We start from the raw sequence: 18,460 nt of genomic DNA on the forward strand, positions 1-18,460 counted from the left end.
ATAATAAACCTATAACATGTTGGGACTCCAGCTAGCTGGGAGACGAGAATGGAATGAGAGGGAACCACTCTCTCTCTCGAAGGATGCCAAGAATGAAGAGAGGAGGAGCCTGAGTCCCTGACACTAAGGGTGCCAGACCTGCTGGGAGCAAATGCTCTGGTCTCTTAGATGAGAGAACACACGCTTCTGCTTTGTTAAACATATGTTTATTATTGACAGCAAGTGGCCTGTCGGAAGACACTATGACATACCCATATTACAAAAGGATGAAAATATTTTTTTTTTTTTTTTTTTTTTTTTTTGAGACGGAGTCTCGCTCTGTCGCCCAGGCTGGAGTGCAGTGGCGCGATATCGGCTCACTGCAAGCTCCGCCTCCCGGGTTCACGCCATTCTCCTGCCTCAGCCTCCCGAGTAGCTGGGACTACAGGCGCCCACAACCGCGCCCGGCTAATTTTTTGTATTTTTAGTAGAGACGGGGTTTCACCGTGGTCTCGATCTCCTGACCTTGTGATCCGCCCGCCTCGGCCTCCCAAAGTGCTGGGATTACAGGCGTGAGCCACCGCGCCCGGCCGGATGAAAATATTTTTAAGGAAGAAGCTTTTAACAGGCAGCTAAAAACTCATCTCCAAGATACTAACTGGATAAAAGCAAGATGGAAAACAGTGTGCACAGTATGTTACCATTTGTGTAAAATATACATTTTTTACAATATAAAATGGTAACATTTGTATACACATACACTCCATGTGTATCCTTCCAGATACACAAAAGAGTAACTGGAAGGATAGACAAAAGAGAACTGGGTGGCTGGAGGAACAAGTGTAGTAAACAAACTTTGCATTATATGGTTTTGAATTTTGAACTATGTAAATAGATCACGTATTCAAAAATAATCAAACATGAAAGACTAGCTCATTAGCTTCATCTAGTGGTCTTATATATATTCTTTAAAATATGTCTGTCTGGATCCCTCTGACTGATTGCCCTACAAATGGGAGAGAAGAAATACTATTGTTTTTGCAATTACAGTAGGAAAAAGTGGACCCATCTGTACATTTCAGGCAGTGCCTAAAAGTACCAGATTCTGGGGTCAGCTTAGAGAAGTTTATTCAGCGTAGGAAGCACCTTGATCTCCCATCATCCTGGCACAGAGTGTCCTAGCTTCTCTGTGACTGAGGCAAGAAAAAAAAAAAAAAAAAACCACCATAAAGAGCTAGGTAGCTTTTTTTGAGGTTGGGGGTGGGGCGGGGGGCGGGCCCTCATTTTGATTGGGCAAATAATTTTTCCTGCACCTGTGACCAGGAAATAATTTTTTTTTTTTTGGAGACAGTCTCACTCTGTCACCCAGGCTAGAGTGCAGTGGCATGACCTCGGTTCGCTGCAACCTCTGCCTCTTGGGTTCAAGCGATTCTCCTGCTTCAGCCTTCTGACTAACTGAGATTATAGGCTCCTGCCAACACGCCCGGCTAATTTTTGTATTTTTAGTAGAGATAGGCTTTCAACATGTTGGCCAGGCTGGTCTCGAACTCCTGACCTCAGGTGATTTGCCTGCCTCAGCCTCCCAAAGTGCTAGGATTACAGGCAGCAGCCACCACACTCTGCCCCATGGAAAGACTGTATTCTAAATATGGGCTGCAGGTATGCATGTGTGTGTTTGTAGGTTTAGAAAGAGAGCATTCTCTGTTCAGTTGAGAGAGTGAGGTACAGAAACAACAGTGGACAGAGTATGCTACCATTTGTGTGGGGGGGAAAAAAGAAAGATATTTAAATATAGTTTGTACTTGCAAAGAATATTTATAGAATACACAAGAAACTGTAACAGTAGTTGCCTCTGGGGGTCTGGGGAAAGGAGATCAGTTGTACCAGGGAGACTTGCTTTTAATCAAATACCCTGTGTACTATTAGTTTTACTTCAGGTAAGTGCTACACAGTACCTATTCAAAACATGGTTTAAAGAGGAGGGAATTTCAGTTTATATGATTTCCTTCCTTCCTTCCTTCCTTCCTTCCTTCCTTCCTTCCTTCCTTCCACTCTCGCTCCATCCCTCAACCCCCCTTTCTTTTTTATTTCTTTCTTAGTGCAAACTGTAAACACTGCCTAAACAGAATGACCTCTTTGCTTAGACAAATGCCTTCGATTCAACCTAGAAGCAGATGATCTGTTGTTGTTATTGTTGGAAGTGGGGAAAGAAAAAATAAATCAACGTCTAAAACTCCCACATTTTGCAAAGTCACAGAACCCAAGTTCTGCCTGGTCACAACTGCAGTCAAGGAATGTCTTGCTCCCATCTTAAAGTCATTCTTCCTGGAGCCAACTAAGCCACTTAAAGACCAGTGGACTCAGCTTTCCACACACGTCTGCCTCTTCTTCAGGCAAAGTAGGAACCAGTTCTTCCCTCTGTATATGCAGGAAAAGACTCTGCAAAGGAGAGCGAGCTCTGGGTGCAGAGCCCCAAAGGGCCCAGGAGGAGAGCATGCCTTCCGTGTCTTGTCAGGAGGGGCCCTGACCCCAGGGTCTTCCCAGCACAACCATCCACACAGTGGAAACAGATTTCAGGGGTTCCAGCTCTGGCCAGTTTTTCGGGGCTGAACAAGCCCTGGGCAAAGGAGAGGAAGGTCCGAAGGGGATTGAACACTGCAGCCCTACACAGTTAAAGGGGATTGGGTGGATCTTGTTTTTATATGGAAAGACATCTAAGAGGTGCTGAGAAATAAAATTAAGCAGGTTACAAAGTTTGTATACAACCAGGCTAGAAGGGCATTCATCAAAATCTTGACAGTGGTTTGCTGGGAGGGGCAGAGGTGTTGGAATGGTAATGGTGACGTTCGCTTTCTGTATCATTTCAGTTTTGGTTTGTTTGTTTACAATGCACATGCATCTTTTTAACAGCATGCTTATTGAATGTTGTTTAACAGGTGGTCAAGGGGTTTGGAAGCATGACTATTCATATGGTTTGGGAGAGGTTGCTGAATCTCCAGCAGATACCCTTGTGAGCTTCAGACGGGGGTCTGTGTATGGGACTGGAAGACCCCAGGACCTTGGAGACAGGAGCAAAGCCTAGCATGAGCCCCAGAAGACGGAGAGCAAGGCTTCTCAAACGCCACTGTGCAGGTGCACCACCTGGGGACCTTGGCTTATGTGGATTCCGTTTCAGTGGGTCTGGGTGGGATCGAGACCTTTTGTTTCCAACGAACACCCACGTCCCAGGACCTCACTGGAAGGAGGCGGGCGGGCGCGGGGAGCCTTCCCGAGGTTCCTGGTTCTCAAGAGCCGGGTGTAAGGAAAGAAAATCAAAGACAGAATTGATTTATATGTATTGGAGGGGAATATTGGAGGAAGTGGGAGCAGAGGAGCACGCCCAGCCTCCACTCCTGTCTTTCCCGCCCCCTAGTCCAAACCCCAAACCGAGTCCGGGCGCGCCTTGCAGGGCGCCCGAGCTCTGCAGCGGCGTTGCAAGCTGAACCCATCCGGCACAAACTGCTGGCCACTGGCCCCTGACGCCTGGCAGTTTGCGGCGCTGGCCTGCAGCCCGGGGCCCACGCGGTGGAGGCTTTCCCGCGCGCTGCGCAGCTCCGCGGGGCCGGGGAGACTCTGCTCGGGAGTCAGTCCGCTTGGCTGCAGAATCCTCACCCGCTGAACGTCGGGGCAGCCCCAAGCTAGGACGCCAGGCGGCGGAGGGCACTATCCAGGTGCGCTGCTGCACCAGCCGCTCTCTGGCGTTAGTCAGTCCCGGGACAACCTGAAGCGCGATAGATATTGGAGAGGGGCCGTCTAGCGGGGGACCAGGCGTCGCACATTACTGATGGCTAGTGGGGAGGAGGGAATGGGTTGCACCTTGTCCTCATAAGGCCGGCAGTGAGCAGCCCAAGAGGCATTTTTGAAACTGGATTAACTAGGGGGGAAATTGTAGCACTGAAGCCATCGTGACTGCCTTTTGCGCTGTGCGGAAACTCCGGTAAAACTCTTTGGGCAACAGTCTTACCACCAGCTCTTCAACATGTGCAGCCCTTCTAGGCCTGTCCCTGTTCTGGGCCCCGGGAATGCAAGGCAGGTCCAGGCACTGTGAGGACCCTGGCGGTGGGGGAAGATGCTCCCTGACTGTGGAGGAAGCCAGATCCTTACAACACAATGACGAGAACCCAGACCTGCATGGGGGAGCTCTGGGTGCTACACCGGCTCAAGGAGGGGTGGAGGGGTCTTCCCAGGACAACCCCTGAACGGCTTGGACAAGATGCTCAGATGGACTGGAGGAAGGGCTTGTGGGATGGGGGAGCTGGGAGTGGTGGGGAAGGATGGGGAAAGCGCTGGACCACCCAGTGTGGGAGGGGTAGAGGAAAAACCCTCAGGGGCCAGGTTGGAGACCCCGTAGGCAGGGTTAGAGGGCTTGGACTTGATCCTGACAGGCGATGGGGAGACGTATTGCTACTTATTATGTGCACAGTGGCGAGATCCCTGAAGAAAACACCATCCCCCGCCCCCACCTCCCATATAGTAAACCAGGTGGTCCGCCCAGTGCTCCCAGGGGGGTGATGGGAGGCGAGGGGTTCCATGCCCTCCACGTGTGCAACTACTCCAGGCCCAGGGAAACACCCGGCCCCAAGCGGTAACCCCCGACCAGTCGGGGTTTCCCAGTTCACATTATGACCGAATGGTCTTGCCAGCCAGCCAACCGGAGACACCCTGACCTGTTTACCCTGACCCTCCACTCAGAATTAATCACAACTTGTCAAAGGGGGTGGCCTGCAGTGGGGTGGACAGCTCTGTCAATGCCAGTGTGTGTCTAGCATTTCCTGGGGTGCGGGTGCGGGGAAGGGAGGTGTAGGATGAAACCCTAGAAGCCTCAGGCAGCTGTGATCCGGTGGGCTGGATACTGAAGACCACCCCTGCCTTGACCTCAATTTTCAGTATCTTCATCTGTAAAACGGGAACAACGTGCCTTCCTCCTAGACCCAAAGGGGCTGCAGTGAAGATTGGCTGAGATAGCTGTTTGCAAGCTGAGCTCAATGAAAGTTCACTGTGTCCCCCTCAGTCCTATCCCAGTGTCCTACCACTGCGAAGGTGGGGGGCAGCTTAACTTCAAGGGCACTTCTAGGATAGCCAGGTGGCTGTCAAGCCAGCTTTCCAGCACAGATCGGGATCTTGACAGAAGGGTTGACTGGGAGGGGCGGTTGCTGGTTTGGGCTTTGTTAGGTTGCATTTTTGTTTGTTGTCTTTTCGTTTCCCTGGGGCAGCACCCCTTCCAGCAAGCTCCACAACTTCCTCTGGAACGCTCCTAGAGCCCAGCCTCTGCTGGTGCTCGAGCTTAAGCCAGGCCAGCTAAGGGGATCCTGGATTCACACTGCCTCACAGTCACTCAGATTGTTAGCAGAAGACAAAAATTGCAAGGGGAGGGCTTCATTTGGTTCTTACACATCCTCCAAATCCAGCAGACACCTTGGAAGCCACAGGTAGCTTCTAGAAACCCATTTTACCAATGAGAACCTGAGGTGGAAAAAGGACAACTGGAGATCTCTAAGTCTCTGAGCCCATACTCCCTGCCTCCCCACACCTCCAGGCCCTCTGCTGGCAGGATCTTGGACAAATGCCCACAGCTTTTCCCCGTCTGTAAAATGGACGTCATACCTTCCTCCTATGGCCAGTGAGAGACTAAATTAAATTAAATTAAAGACTAAATTCAGGTATCAAGACACCTGAAACTCCTGGCACAATTTAAGTTGCCTTTAAGTGGTCACCGTTGTCATTAGATGGAAGTCAACACCCCAATCATTGTAAAGGTGCCCATATACCCCAAGATCTAGATTACAGACCTCACAGTTTATTATATACGGCGAATAAACACGTAACACACCTTTGCCCACATTTACATGTATTTTACGGACCATGTTTCACACCAGTCCGCATGCACATCTGCACGTGTGTGCATTCGGAAGTATTTACCAAGCACCTGCCAAGTGCCAGGACCCATCCTCCACACCCAGCGTGAACTGTCCTGGACCAGTCCCGGGAGCCGCGGTTCTCACCAGCCGCGCTGACCCTGGACGACTCCTAGAGCTGTTTTGTGAGAAAGACACGCCATTTGTTTGCAGAGTTCTGACTTCTGAGAGGTCATATAGCACACGTTTGGTAGTCAAACGCTGTCATTCGCGACCAGGAGCGATGGCTGTAATGCCTTTTTCTTTGCTTTGCTTTCCGGTGCCGGGATCCTTTGCCTCCCGCCGCCAGCCCTGGTCAGCTCTGCGCAAGAACGTCTTTCTGTTTGGCAGCCAGGCCGAGACGCAGCCTGAATGTGAGCAGGAACTCGGAGAAGGGAAGGGAGAGAATCAGAAAGAAGGCCCGGGAGGGACCCGGGAAGCAGTGGGAGGTCTGCGCCCTGGAGCCGCGCGAGAGCCCGCCGGTTTGGCACCGGCTCCTCCCGGGCCGCCCGGCGGTCCAACAAAGGCCGGCCCCGACACGCACCCGGTCTTTTGTGGGAGAGAAACACAAAGGGGAGGGAAAAACACGGAGAAGGCCAACAGCACCAGGACGCGGGAGCCAACCAGGAACTCCCGGAGCCGGGGCCCCTTAGCCTCGGCAAGTGAGCACTCCATTCCGGAGGAAGGGGCCCCAGCTGCGTGCGCGCGCTGGTGGGAACCACAGTGCCTGGGACCCGCCCAGGTTGTCCACCCCGGGCGCCGGGCGCAGGACCCGGACAAGTGCTGGGGACGCCTCCAGGACGCACCAGGGCGAGCTTGGGCACTGGGATCTAATTTCTAGTTATTCCTGGGAGGGGGTGGGGAGGCATAGGAGACACAGCGAGAGGTACTCAGTATCCGATTGGCACCAGGGCTAAGGGAGCCCAGGGGCGACACAGATCTCCCCAACCTCCCAAACTACTCTGGGGAAGGGAGGATGTTGAGGAAAGGCTGCCGGGTGAAGAAGGGGCCAGCAGCAGCACAGAGCTTCGGACTTTGCCTTCCAGGCTCTAGACTCGCGCAGTGCCAAGACGAGCCCCTCGACTTTCACCCCGATTCCCAACTCCAGCCACTGGACCGAGCATGCAAAGAACCTCAGACCGCTTGCTCTCACCGCCGCAAGTCGGTCGCAGGATAGACACGAGTGGGCAGCAACAAAAAAAGAAACCGGGTTCCGGGACACGTGCCGGCGGCTGGGCTAACCTCAGCGGCTGCAACCAAGGCGCACGTTGCGCCTGCTGGTGTTTATTAGCTACACTGGCAGGCGCACAACTCCACACCCCGACTGGTGGCCCCACAGCGCGCACCTCCACACATGTCCTCGCTGCTGTTGGCGGGGCAGGCCCGAAGGAGGCATCTTCAAATGCCCGAGCCCTTTCTGATCCCCACCCCCGCTCCCTGCGTCGTCCGAGTGACAGATTCTACTAATTGAACGGTTATGGGTCATCCTTGTAACCGTTGGACGGCATAACACCACGCTTCAGTTCTTCATATTTTAAATACATATTTAACGGATGGCTGCAGAGCCAGCTGGGAAACACGCGGATTGAAAAATAATGTTCCAGAAGGCACGAGACTGGGGCGAAGGCGAGAGCCGGCTGGGCTTCTAGCGTAGACCACAGAGGGAGACATATCCCAGAACTAGGGGCAATAACGTGGGTTTCTTTTTATATTTGTTTATTTTGTAACTTTGCTACTTGAAGTCCAGTTATTTACTGTGCTTATTTGTTTGCTTGTTTTTAAAACCGTACTTGCACAGTAAAAGTTTCCCAACAACGGAAGTAACACGACGTTCCTCACACTCCCTAGGAGACTGTAGGTGTGTACCCGCGCGCGCGCGCTCACAGTGTCAAGTGCTAGCTATCCGAGATCTGCAGAAACAAATTTCTGAATTCGAAATGTATAGATGTTAGAAATTCAGCTCGGGGAACAGGTTAGGGATTAGGGGAGACAGGCTGCTGCCCGTACTATAAGGAACCGCCAACGCCAGCGTCTGTAGTCCAAGCAGGGCGGCGCTGTAAAGGCTTAGCAATTTTTTTCTGTAGGCTTGCTGCAGACAGTCTCTGGGTTTTCCCATTTGTAAAATGGGTGAATGCATTCGTACCTCAGCTACTTCAGTGAGGTGCTTCTCCAGTTCGGGCTTAATTCCTCATCGTCAAGAGTTTTCAGGTTTTAGAGCCAGCCTGCAATCAGTAAAACATGTCCCAACGCAGTCGCGAGTGGTTCGATCTCGCTGTCTGGCCCACAGCGTGGAGAAGCCTTGCCCAGGCCTGAAACTTCTCTTTGCAGTTCCAGAAAGCAGGCGACTGGGGCAGAAGGCTCTTTAACCTTTTACAGCGTAGCCCTGCTCGGACTACAGATGCCAGCCTTGCCCCTGCCCTAAGACGTGTGGCGATCACAAAGATGACACTGAAAATACTATCATCCGGCTCCCCTGCTAACAAATGGAGGGGTGTTTAACTACAGGCACGACTCTGCCCTGGTGCTAGCGCGGCTACCGTGCGGAAATAACTCGTCCCTGTACCCACACCATCCTCCACCTAAGGAGAGTTGTGAATTCTTTCAAAACACTCTTCTGAAGTCCGTCCCCTCCCTCCTTGCCCGCCCTCTGCCCCTCAAGGCCCTGCCCCCAGCTGGGGGCGCTACCGGCTGCCCGCGGAGCTGCAGTCACAGCCACCTCCTAGACGCGCGAGGAGAGCACCAAGAAAGTGGGGACTTTGTGCCTGGGCATCGTTTACATTTGGGGCGCCAAATGCCCACGTGTTGATGAAGCCAGTGAGATGGGAACAGGCGGCGGGAAACCAGAGAGAGGAAGAGCTAGGGAGGAGACCCCAGCCCCGGATCCTGGGTCGCCAGGGTTTTCCACGCGCATCCCAAAAGGTGCGGCTGCGTGGGGCATCACGTTAGTTTGTTAGACTCTGCAGGGTCCCCAAATCATCCCGTCCCCCAACCTTACTGTGTGGTGGCCATATTTTTTACAGAAATTTGACTACGTTCCCTTTCTCCCCCGGTCCCAAGCGCGCTCAGCCCTCTCCATCCCCCTTGAGCCCGCCCCTCTCCTCCCCCTCGCCTCCTCGGGTCCCTCCTCTAGTCCCTCCCTAAGAATCTCCCGGCCACGGGCGCCCATTGGTTGTGCGCGGGGAGGAGGCGTGTGCCCTGCCTGGCGAGTTTCATTGAGCGGAATTAGCCCGGATGACATCAGCTTCCCAGCCCCCCGGCGGGCCCAGCTCATTGGCGCGGCAGCCCCTCCAGGACACGCACATTGTTCCCCGCCCCCGCCCCGGCCACCGCTGCTGCCGTCTCCGCTGCCACCGGGCTATAAAAACCGGCCGAGCCCCAAAAGGTGCGGATGCTTATTATAGACCTACGCGACACCAGTGCCCGGTGCCAGGTTCTCCGCTGAGGCTTTTCGGAGCGAGCTCCTCAAATCGCATCCACAGTAAGTGTCCCCGCCCCCCAGCAGCCCCAGTCTAGATTCCAAGGACAGACGCTTCTCAACTCCGCTGTGACCCAGAATGCTCCGATACAGGGGGTCTGGATCCCTCCTCTGCGAGCCATTTCTCCAGAGCGACTTTGCTGTTCTGTCCTCCCCCCACTCACCGCTGCATGCCCCTCGCCAAAAGCGAAAAGTCGGAGCGACAACAGCTCTTTCTGCCCAAGCCCAAGTCAGCTGGTGAGCTCCCCGTAGTCTCCAGACGCAGCACATGGACTCTGGGCCCCGCGCCGGCGCTGGGTGCTTGTGCGTGTGCGTGTGTTTGCTGCGTGGTGTCGATGGAGATAAGGTGGACCCGTCTGGGGAACAAAATCATTAGTTCTCTATTTAGATCTCCACCGTCCCCAAAGAAAGGCCCTCACTTCCCACTCGTTTATTCCAGCCCGAGAGACTCAGCTTTCCCACTCCTAACTGAAAACACGAAGCCTCTAGAATGCCACCCGCACCCCGAGGGTCACCAACGCTCCCTGAAATAACCTGTTGCATGAGAGCGGAGGGGAGATAAAGAGAGCTTAATTATAGGCACCCGCGTGCAGCTAAAAGGAGGGCTAGAGTTAGTAGCGAGGGGGACGAGGAACCACGGGCCACCTGTGCCGGGACCCCGCGCTGCGGTACTGCGGCGCAGGCGGGAGCAGCTTTTCTGTCTCACTCACTGACTCTCTCTCTCTCTCTCTCTCTCTCTCTCTCATTCTCTTTTCTCCTCCTCTCCTGGAAGTTTCGGGTCCTAGGGAAGGAGGACCCTGCGAAAGCTGCGACGACTATCCTCCCCCGGGGCCATGGACTCGGACGCCAGCCTGGTGTCCAGCCGCCCGTCGTCGCCAGAGCCCGATGACCTTTTTCTGCCGGCCCGGAGTAAGGGCAGTAGCGGCAGCGCCTTCACTGGGGGCACAGTGTCCTCGTCCACCCCGAGCGACTGCCCGCCGGAGCTGAGCGCTGAGCTGCGCAGCGCTATGGGCTCTGCGGGCGCGCATCCTGGTGACAAGCTAGGAGGCAGCGGCTTCAAGTCATCCTCGTCCAGCACCTCGTCGTCCACGTCGTCGGCGGCCGCGTCGTCCACCAAGAAGGACAAGAAGCAAATGACAGAGCCAGAGCTGCAGCAGCTGCGTCTCAAGATCAACAGCCGCGAGCGCAAGCGCATGCACGACCTCAACATCGCCATGGACGGCCTGCGCGAGGTCATGCCGTACGCGCACGGCCCTTCGGTGCGCAAGCTTTCCAAGATCGCCACGCTGCTCCTGGCGCGCAACTACATCCTCATGCTCACCAACTCGCTGGAGGAGATGAAGCGACTGGTGAGCGAGATCTACGGGGGCCACCACGCTGGCTTCCACCCGTCGGCCTGTGGGGGCCTGGCGCACTCCGCGCCCCTGCCCGCAGCCACCGCGCACCCGGCAGCAGCAGCGCACGCAGCACATCACCCCGCGGTGCACCACCCCATCCTGCCGCCCGCCGCCGCAGCGGCTGCTGCAGCCGCTGCCGCTGCGGCGGTGTCCAGCGCCTCTCTGCCCGGTTCGGGGCTGCCGTCGGTCGGCTCCATCCGTCCACCGCACGGCCTACTCAAGTCTCCGTCTGCTGCCGCGGCCGCCCCGCTGGGGGGCGGGGGTGGCGGCAGTGGGGGCAGCGGGGGTTTCCAGCACTGGGGCGGCATGCCCTGCCCCTGCAGCATGTGCCAGGTGCCGCCGCCGCACCACCACGTGTCGGCCATGGGCGCCGGCAGCCTGCCGCGCCTCACCTCCGACGCCAAGTGAGCCGACCGGCGCCGGCGCGTTCTGGCGACAGGGGAGCCCGGGGCCGCGGGGAAGCGAGGACTGGCCTGCGCTGGGCTCGGGAGCTCTGTCGCGAGGAGGGGCGCAGGACCACGGACTGGGGGTGGGGGATGGTGGGGACTCCAGCATCTGCGAACCCGAGCAATGGGGTCGCGCACAGAGCAGTGAGGAGTGAGGGGATGTTCGCTCCGGGACCTGATCGAACCCTCTCTGGCTTTAACCTGCGCTGGTCCAGTAGACACCGTTTTATGAAAAGGTACCGCTGTGTGCATTCCTCACTAGAACTCATCCGACCCCCGACCCCCACCTCCGGAAAAAGATTCTAAAAACGTGTTTCCCTGAGAGCATGGCCTGACTTCCAGACTCGGCCTGGGCAGCACTTGGTGGGGGAGGGGGTGTTGTGGGAGGGGGACACGTTGGGGACTTACTCCCCTTCCTCCTTTCTTGGCCTGTGGGAGACTCCGGGTAGCCGCACTGCAGAAGCAACCGCCCGACCGCGCCCTCCAGGGTCGCCCCTGGCCCAAGGCCAGGGAACACAAGTTAGTTGGAAGCCGGCATTCGGTATCAGAAGCGCTTATGGTCATATCCAAGCTCAATATCTGGGTCAATCCACACCCTCTAAGAACTGTGGCGCTCCTCCCCGTCTCTCGTTGATTTGGGAGAATATGGTTTTCTAATAAATCTGTGGATGTTCCTTCTTCAACAGTATGAGCAAGTTTATAGACATTCAGAGTAGAACCACTTGTGGATTGGAATAACCCAAAACTGCTGATTTCAGGGGCGGATGCATTTTAGTTATTATTTTAAAATAGAAACTACCCCACCGACTCATCTTTCCTTCTCTAAGCACAAAGTGATTTGGTTATTTGGGTACATAAGAATGTAACAGAATTAAGACGCAGTTGCTGTGAAAACAGTTTGGGTTATTTGGGGGTTCTGTCCGCTTTTTAAATTTTTCTTTTTTGGATGTGTAAATGTATCAATGATGAGGTAAGTGCGCGATGCTAAGCTGTTTGTTCACGTGACTGCCAGCCCCACCGGAGTCTAAGCCGGCTTTCCTCTATTTTGGTTTATTTTTGCCACGTTTAACACAAATGTTAAACTCCTCCACGTGCTTCCTGCGTCCGTGCAAGCCGCCTCGGCGCTGCCTGCGTGGCAAACTGGGCTTTGTAGCGTCTGCCGTGTAACACCCTTCCTCTGATCGCACCGCCCCTCGCAGAGTGTATCATCTGTTTTATTTTTGTAAAAACAAAGTGCTAAATAATATTTATTACTTGTTTGGTTGCAAAAACGAAATAAATGACTGAGTGTTGAGATTTTAAATAAAATTTAAAGTAAATTCGGGCGATTTCCATCCGTGTGCCACCCGGAAAAGGGGTTCAGGACGCGATACCTTGGGGCCGGATTTGGGGATCGTTCCCCCAGTTTGGAACTAGAGACACACATGCATTGTCTTTCAAACATGTTCCGAGCAAATCCTCCGGGTGTTTTGCACAACTTGTTTGTCCTTATTTCTATTTTCTGACGCCTAACCCGGAACTGCCTTTCCTTTCAGTTGAGTATTGAGTTCCTTTATAAGCGGATATTTCCTTCCCGGAGCATTGGACTTTGGGACTTGCAGGGTGAGGGCTGCGCCTTTGGCTGGGCGTCTGGGCTCTCAGGAGTCCTCTACTGCTCGATTTTTATTTCCTTTCTGCTCAGAGGCGGTCTCCCGCCACCACCCTCCCCTTAGGGGTTTCCTTGGCTTCAGCTGCTGACCTGGGTTCTGCGGAGCCGTGGAGTTCCCGGCAAAGCGCTTGGGGAGTGCTTGGTGCAGAATTCACTAGCGCTTCCATTCCTTTTCAGCCATCTCCACTACCCTCCCCCAGCGGCCACCTCCGCCTTGAACTGCAAAGGATCAGGGGCTCCCCACCGCCTGGAGGAGCACTGGCAGCACTTTGGCCTCCGTGCTCCTTCCTGGGGTCACCTCTGTCTCCTCTTGGCCATTGGGTTCTCACAATCCAAACCCGCGATGCAAATTTAGGATGTGGCTGTGAAGAGGGATTCTGGGTAGAAATAAAAAAACTTTGGCCTTCCTGGTCAAGGACCAGGGTAGATCCTGTTACAGTCTCCCCACCCCAGGGCTGGCCTGAGAATGCGCCCCTGAAAAGACAGCGGGTATGGGCACAGTAAGAACGTCCCCTGGTCCAGGGCCCTCTCTCTGACAATATTTTTGGTGGCCACTGGCCACCCTGATCTGGGGGTGCAGAAGATTTCCCTGGTCAGAACCCCATTTCTTGAGTCGCACTGCTGAGCCTGGCTGACACAGGCAGGCACCCTTTGCTTAGACTTGAAGACTGCTCCATCCCCTAGCAGGGGACAGGCACTTCCTGGTCCTCCAGCGGGGAATGTCAGGCTCCTGGCCAGGATAACAGTCACCCAGGGATCGGGTGCTGGAGGCCTAGCTTTTCACCAATGGGCTTGGCTTTTTGCAAAGGCTGGGAGGGATTTGGAGAGGCTGAGTGGCTGGGGGCTGAGGAGGGTTGGAAAGCCTCCTGCCACCACCACCCCAATAGCACCATGTGAATCCAAGAAGAAGGAAGGGCAGGGTCTAGTCGTTTTTATTCTGAAATCCCATTTGAAATGAAACTTGAAAAGAATTCAAAACTGGGTCCAGCTGCTGCCGCAGACACACTCAGAGGGACTCCAGGAGGCTGGAACATAGACCAGCGGGAGCTGAGAACCTGGCCGGTGGGGGTAGTGGTCTTGATGGCAGTTTTGGCTCTTCCACACCCACCGCCAGGCAGGTGTGCTGGTGCAGGCTCTGAGCGTGCTTGGTGCCTGCATAGGACAGTTGTTGAAAGGCAATAAATCAAGTCTTTCCCTACACCCCTGCACCCAAACTCTCAGTAGCAACCAGCCACCAGCCAGGTCAGGCAAGACCAGGGCCTCCAAAGAAGGAAGGGCTGTGTCCAGCCAGGCTTTGGGCCCTCCTCCATGCCAGCTGCCTAAACTGTGCACCCAGCTGGGGGCCTTGACCACGGTGGGTGAGACTGGAGCAGCTCTGGATGTAGAGGAGAAAGACAGCGGCACACACAAGCGCACACAGTGCACATCCCCAGGAGCAGGTGGCTACTCGCTGAGGGTGGCCCTGGACTGGTGGGGGCCAAGGTAGAAGACTCAGGCCAGTGGCTGGGCTTTGGTGTAGGACAGGATAAGACTGTGTGCAACCACTGTGACTTTGGTGGGCTCTTCATTGGTAGTGGGCTCCTCATCGAGAGGGGAAGGGAAAGAGGTAACAGTTTCTGGGATCTGGTGCAGGCTGCCCTGCCACACTGCAGGTCCCCTCTGGGGAACATTTGTTGGGAGATTCTTAACAGGCTGGACTGCAGCTCAGCCTCCTCCCCAGCCCCACTGTGTGGCTCTGCAGTGCCCCAGCTCTCAGCCTCTGAGTTTAGGAACTCACCACCCGCCAGGTCTTTGAGACTCTCCAACCCTCCTTAAGAACCTGGGAGCTGGCTGGGCACAGTAGCCCAAGGCTGTAATCCCAGCACTGTGAGAGGCTGAGGCAGACAGATCACCTGAGGTCGGGAGTTCGAGACCAGCCTGACCAAAATGCAGAAACTCCATCTCTATTAAAAATACAAAATTAGCCGGGTGTGGTGGCACATGCCTGTAATCCCAGCTACTCCGGAGGCTGAGGCGGGAGAATTGCTTGTACCCAGGAGGTGGAGGTTGCAATAAGCCAAGATTGTGCCACTGCACTCCAGCCTGGGCAACAAGAATGAAACTCTGTTAAAAAAAAAAAAAAAGAAAGAAAGAAAAGAACCTGAGAGCTAAGCTGACCAGAGGTTGAGGGGCCAGTGGGCAGAACCCGAGCCTCCTCCTCTGGCCTCAGCACCCTAGGGCATTGTCCCTGGGCTCCTCACTCTCTCACATGGGCAGGAGCCGCAGAGAAATGACACTCTCCTGGACTCAGTGTTGAAGGACTCACCTCTAATGCTCATGGAGTTGGAATTCTGCACCTCGGGGACAGGCAGTGAGCAGAGGAGTGAGGCGAACCCACAGAGGTGTCACACTCCCAGTGAGGCCAGGGATTCTAATGTGGCTGTAGGAAGACATGGGTACTAAGGACACCTATGGTGATTTGGGGCTGACAGTCATCCACCAGGGGCCTGCCCTTCTCATTCCCAGACTGGGATCAGTGAGGAGCTCCTGGGCCAGGGCATTGAATTTTAAAGCCCCCTAGATGCTCTTATGGATAAAACTACTCCAGTGGTGGAAAATGTCTGTCTCCCATTGGGGCAGAATCTACCTAGAAATCTGTCTGGACTTCTACTGAGTATTCACCTTGATGCTTCCGAGAAATTCATCTAGGAGGGGGCAAAGGAGTCCCCCTCCACCTGCCATGTCATTTTAAGTCACACTTTCATTACAGATTTTGTGCCTAGTATCACCTTCCCCCCACAAGCGCCCCCATAGTACCAGTAGGGGTTATAAGGTCTTTGACAAGGGCCCTACACCGAGAGTGACCATTTATTTATAGTCTGCAAAACTGTAAGAGAAGCCAGGATCAAGCTAGGCTATTCACGGCAGTGGTTGCTGTATTCAGTTCCATCCTGACTAGGGAGAGGGATGTGGGACAGCATGGGGGAGCATGGCCACTCCCTGGTTTGGAGGCAGCCAGCAGCTCATGGGCTATATCCCAGGGGCTAAGCCCCAACTCCCTGTCAGTGAGGAGGCCATTCTAGGCAGGGCAGAGATGGGGATCACCCACAGCTACATCCTTATTCCCTATCTCTCCTCTAAGGGCCCAGTGATTGCTACTGGCTGCTTGTCTGTGGAAGAGGGTGGGGGTGGAGGGCTGCAGCGAGGAAATGAAGAGGCAAAGCTGGGAGGAGGGAGTCAGGGCCCGGCTGAACCTCCAGGGAACACAGGATATTAATAGGTGGAGGAGGCTGGGAGAGGAGGCGGCTAGCGTTGACTGAGGTTTAGCCGGGATAAGGCAGGACACAGAGAGCTTCGAGAGCCTCAATTCATTCCATTCTCACTACAACCATTTGAGGAGGGTGCTATTATTGTCCTGTCTTACAAGTAAGGAAACTGAGGCACAGAAAGAGTAAGTGACTCGCTCAGGGGACACAGCCAGTAAAGGAAGGTGGCAAGGTTGTTGCAATCCAGGGCCCACCCCAAGAGGCCACCTGGCCCGCACTCCAGCAGTCCCGACTCTGGCTCAGCTGCCGCCTCGGGAATCCTCTGCTACCACCCCCTGTCCCTCACCCCGGCCCCCTTAGGTGGCGCTCCTAGTGCTTCCCCCCATGTCTGGACCCCATCTGTCCCCGACTCCCCCATCTGGGCGGCGGGCGGGGCTCACAGGCTTTAGCAATTAGCAGGCGCCGGTGGGCGCGCGGCGCGGGCGAAGGAAGGGTCGGAGCAGGTGAGCCACGGCGGAGCCTCATTAGGGCGGCCCGCGCTCCCCGCGAGGGACCGTCGTTAGTGCCAAGACAGCTGCCGCTCCTGCCGGCCTGGGACCGCAGCCGGAATCCCGGGCCACATCCCCTGCCCCGTTGTGCCTTCCACACCTCGGGCAGTCACTAGGAAAAGGGTCGCCAACTGAAAGGCCTGCAGGGACCAGGATGATACCTGCGCCAGTCCCGCGGCTGCTGCGAGTGCGCGCTCTCCTGCCGGGGGGGCTTCAGACCCTCCTTTACAGCACGCCGAGAGCTCTGAAGACACGCGAGCGGGTCTTCAGTTTGCAAACCCTGAAAGCGGGCGCAGTCCACCAGGACGATCTGGCAGGGCTCTGGGTGAGAAGGCCGCGTCTTTATTTGGGGTCCTCGGGCAGCCACGTTGCAACTCTGGGGAAGACTGCTCAAGGAACCGCTCTGAACTGCGCGCTAGTGTCCTCTCCGGCCCTCGCTTCCCGGACCCCGCACAGGCTAACGGGAGACTGGTGCGGAGGGGTGGTAGGGCTCCGCAGGCCCACCCCACCGGCTGGAGACCCCGGCAAGGCCCGCACCCGCCAGTATTGAAGCAGCTGGCTTGGACGCGCGCAGTTTTCCTTTGGCGACATTGCAGCGTCGGTGCGGCCACAATCCGTCCACTGGTTGTGGGAGGGGTTGGAGGTCCCCCAAGAAGGAGGCACACAGAGCTCTCCAGAACCGCCTACATGCTTGTGGGGCCCAAACAGCCGCCCAAGGAGCACCCAGGTCCATGCACCCGAGTCCAAAAGCACAGACCCGCTAAGGGTTTTTGCACACCAGCTCCACACACGAGTCCACGTGCACAGGCTCTCGCACAGGGACTCACGCACCCGAGTTCGCGCTCACAGATCCACGCACACCGGTGCTTGCAAACGCGAGGGCCTGGAACTGCAAAGCAGAGGCCTCTCTGGACCCCCTCCCTCCCGCCCTCCTGAGCCCTGCTGAGTCCTGGAGGCCCTGTGACCCAGTGTCGCTGGGCCGCAAGCATCCTGGTTTACCACCCTACCCTGGCTTTTAAGTCTTGTATGCCGGGCCTCGCCTTTTCCTCTGCCTCCCTCCCAGACCAGCCCGGCTCTGGCTCTCGGACACCTCCGCTTTCTAGGCAAAAGTTCTGGAGCCCGGGCAAGGGCCACGAGTACAATGCAGTTCAAACAGGATCACGAGCAATTCTCTCTCCTTCATCCTCAGATTTGGCAGTAGAAGCTTGTTTTTCAGAACAGGGCTGGAGTGGCCTCTCCGAAGCTCTGAACCTGTTTCAACTGTAGAATAGAGCCATAATGGGTGATCTTGGAAGCTCCGTGGGCCGATCAGGCTCTGCCCTAATACCCGAGCCCTCTGGGTGTCCTGGTCCACCTTAGCGCAGAGGTCCTGGGAGCCCCTGCTGGAAGGGAGGCTGTGATGGTTGAGAACAGCCCTCCTCAATATGTCCTGTGTGCACTAAGGGAATTCACTGGACTCTGCTAAAGTGGAGTTTAGACAGTTCTAGCAAGGAGTTGTCTTTGGTTGTGGGGCTTCCCTAGGGTGGAAACTGTGGTTTGGACATCCTTGTACCTTCAGGGTACCTGCTAGATATAAGGGCTCAGAAAAAAATGAATGAATGAATGAATGAACGAATGGCACAGTGCAAGTCAGGAGGTTTGGAGAGTGTGGGGAACAAGGCGGAAGTGTAAAAGTCCTCAATTCTTCATTGATGGGGGACACAGGCCTAAAGGCTGGTGAGTACTTGGATTCTATCCAGGGCAGCTGGATTCAGACCAAAGCCCTGATACTACAGTGATCCAGGTGATC

General features: G+C 55.3%; 1 protein-coding gene across 2 annotated transcripts; it reads left to right on the forward strand.

Annotated features, from left to right (window-relative positions):
* Nucleotides 1-9,212: 9,212 nt before the first annotated feature.
* Nucleotides 9,213-12,549, forward strand: OLIG2 (oligodendrocyte transcription factor 2). Of its 2 annotated transcripts, XM_009202330.4 has the most exons (2): nucleotides 9,213-9,390; nucleotides 10,160-12,549. In XM_009202330.4, the coding sequence occupies exon 2, from the start codon at nucleotides 10,221-10,223 to the stop codon at nucleotides 11,190-11,192; it is 972 nt and encodes a 323-aa protein (XP_009200594.1). In that variant the 5' UTR covers nucleotides 9,213-9,390; nucleotides 10,160-10,220; the 3' UTR covers nucleotides 11,193-12,549. The 2 variants fall into 2 exon arrangements, with proteins under 2 accessions (XP_009200594.1, NP_001162251.1); NM_001168780.1 differs by lacking the exon at nucleotides 9,213-9,390 and having other exon boundaries at nucleotides 10,221-11,192.
* Nucleotides 12,550-18,460: the final 5,911 nt, after the last annotated feature.

This window comes from Papio anubis, chromosome 4 (assembly GCF_008728515.1).
Source record: "Papio anubis isolate 15944 chromosome 4, Panubis1.0, whole genome shotgun sequence".
In the NCBI taxonomy this organism is placed as follows: Eukaryota; Metazoa; Chordata; class Mammalia; order Primates; family Cercopithecidae; genus Papio; species Papio anubis.